Genomic DNA, 1,801 nt, shown 5'->3' with positions numbered 1-1,801 from the left:
CATATATCTCATTGCATGTGGACATTTTAAAAAGCTTTTTCAAGAGATCTTTAGTTGATATTGGATTTAAAATAATGAATCACAATAAATATCTACTGAGCCTAATTAATTTGAGTCATATTTAAATCAAAATGTTTCTTTATGTTTCTGTATCACTAATTTAGTTGAGTTTACACCACATGTATGTATATTTGCTGTAAAAAATACAACACTGGTACTAGAGAAGTAATGGAGAAGAACTCTTCTCCTGCTCTGATTGACTTACTGCTGATCAAGAGTTGTTTACATTTAAACCAGTTCAATATTCTGTCACCACGGCAACCTGAGTTTACACTTTAAATCCACACAACTGTCTGAAAGTCTTGAATCCTCTGCTTGAAGCTCTTTTAACTCTCCAAGTTGACAAGTTTCATCAGTTTGTCTGATTTAAGTTGATCTTCATGGAGCAGCGTCGCCTCAGAAGAACCAGAGCTCTTCCTGCACGCCTGAAAGACTTCTGGGTGGAGGGCGTCTCTTCTGTTCTGGATCCTGCAGCTGTGGTCAGGTTAGACCACACTTACAGCTGTGTCTCTGTTTCAGGCTTGGAGGAGCGACACCTGAAGAACACGGCTGTCCTTCCTGACCTCCGTCCAGCAGTCACAGTGTCTTCAGTGGATGCAGGTCAGCAGGCAGAGCCTCTCTCCATCCATGGCTGCAGCGTTGAAGTCTATCAGGACATCTACCGCTCTGTGGTGGAGCCCATGACCAAGAACCGCTGTGGTCACCGCCGTCCATACAGCCTGCAGCTGGGCCTGGATATCAAGCAGCGGCTGTGGGAAACACTCGGGTGTCCTGTAGTGGAGGAGACCGTGCAGGCCGATGGACGAGTAATCATCACTGAGAGCAGGTCTGGTTCCAGCATCGCTCCTCGAATCCAGGTAGACATCAGTGAAGAGCCGCTGCCTGTGGAGCCCAGAAGAAAGAGGCCCAGACACTGAGTCCTCACATGCAGAATCACACCACATGCTGCATTTGTATATACTGTAAATACTGTATATAGTTCTAGAGCAAGTTTACAAGTAAGTTTCCTTTTCACACACTCTTGTTTCATCAATAGGATGTGTTTGGTGATTGTCAGTTGGTTTGCTCATGGTTTTTAATGCTTTGCGGTGTGGTCATCAGGTGGTTTTCTGAGCGGTTGTTCTCATGTCGCTGGTCGGTCGCTGGACTCCTCTGGGTGTTTCGATGCGTTTAGTGATTCGCGGTGTCTGGTAGGTTAGGTTAGGGTCCCTCACACGGTTTGCAGCTTGACGTGCTGTGAGGGCTTGTGTGCATCAGTGATGCTGAGAGCTTCACCACTGGTACTTCACAGATACCGGCAGGGTCACCCATAGTGGACAGGTCTCAGCTGAGATGCCCGACTAAGACAAACCGGCAGATTCTGGACCACAGAAGATCATACACTGAAGACAATGCCAACAACATCAGAATTAAGAAGACACAGGTGGAAGTGGAACAATCGACTGTACAAGACAAAATAAAATAAATAGGTAGAAATAAATTTAATAAATAAAAAAGTTAAGGTGAACAACAGTGTTGTATTTTTTTCAGCACTCTTCTATACATTTTCACAATGAAAGTCGAGGGTTTTAGTATATTATATTATATTATATTATATTATATTATATTTTATTATATTATATTATATTGTATTATATTATATTATATTATATTATATTATTTTATATTATATTATATTATATTATATTATATTATATTATATTATATTATATTATATTATATTATATTATATTAAATTAAA

General features: G+C 40.5%; 1 protein-coding gene across 1 annotated transcript; it reads left to right on the top strand.

Annotated features, from left to right (window-relative positions):
• Positions 1–226: 226 nt before the first annotated feature.
• LOC147832632 (uncharacterized) lies at positions 227–1,570 on the top strand. Its single transcript, XM_087295967.2, has 2 exons — positions 227–1,058; positions 1,162–1,570. Exon 1 carries the CDS (start codon positions 441–443, stop codon positions 975–977), a length of 537 nt encoding a protein of 178 aa, XP_087152093.1. The 5' UTR covers positions 227–440; the 3' UTR covers positions 978–1,058; positions 1,162–1,570.
• Positions 1,571–1,801: the final 231 nt, after the last annotated feature.

This window comes from Danio rerio, chromosome 19 (genome assembly GCF_052040795.2).
Source record: "Danio rerio strain M-AB ecotype USA chromosome 19, GRCz13ab, whole genome shotgun sequence".
In the NCBI taxonomy this organism is placed as follows: Eukaryota; Metazoa; Chordata; class Actinopteri; order Cypriniformes; family Danionidae; genus Danio; species Danio rerio.
The sequence above is the reverse complement of the archived record's forward strand: the minus strand, read 5'-3'. Positions and strand labels throughout refer to the sequence as shown.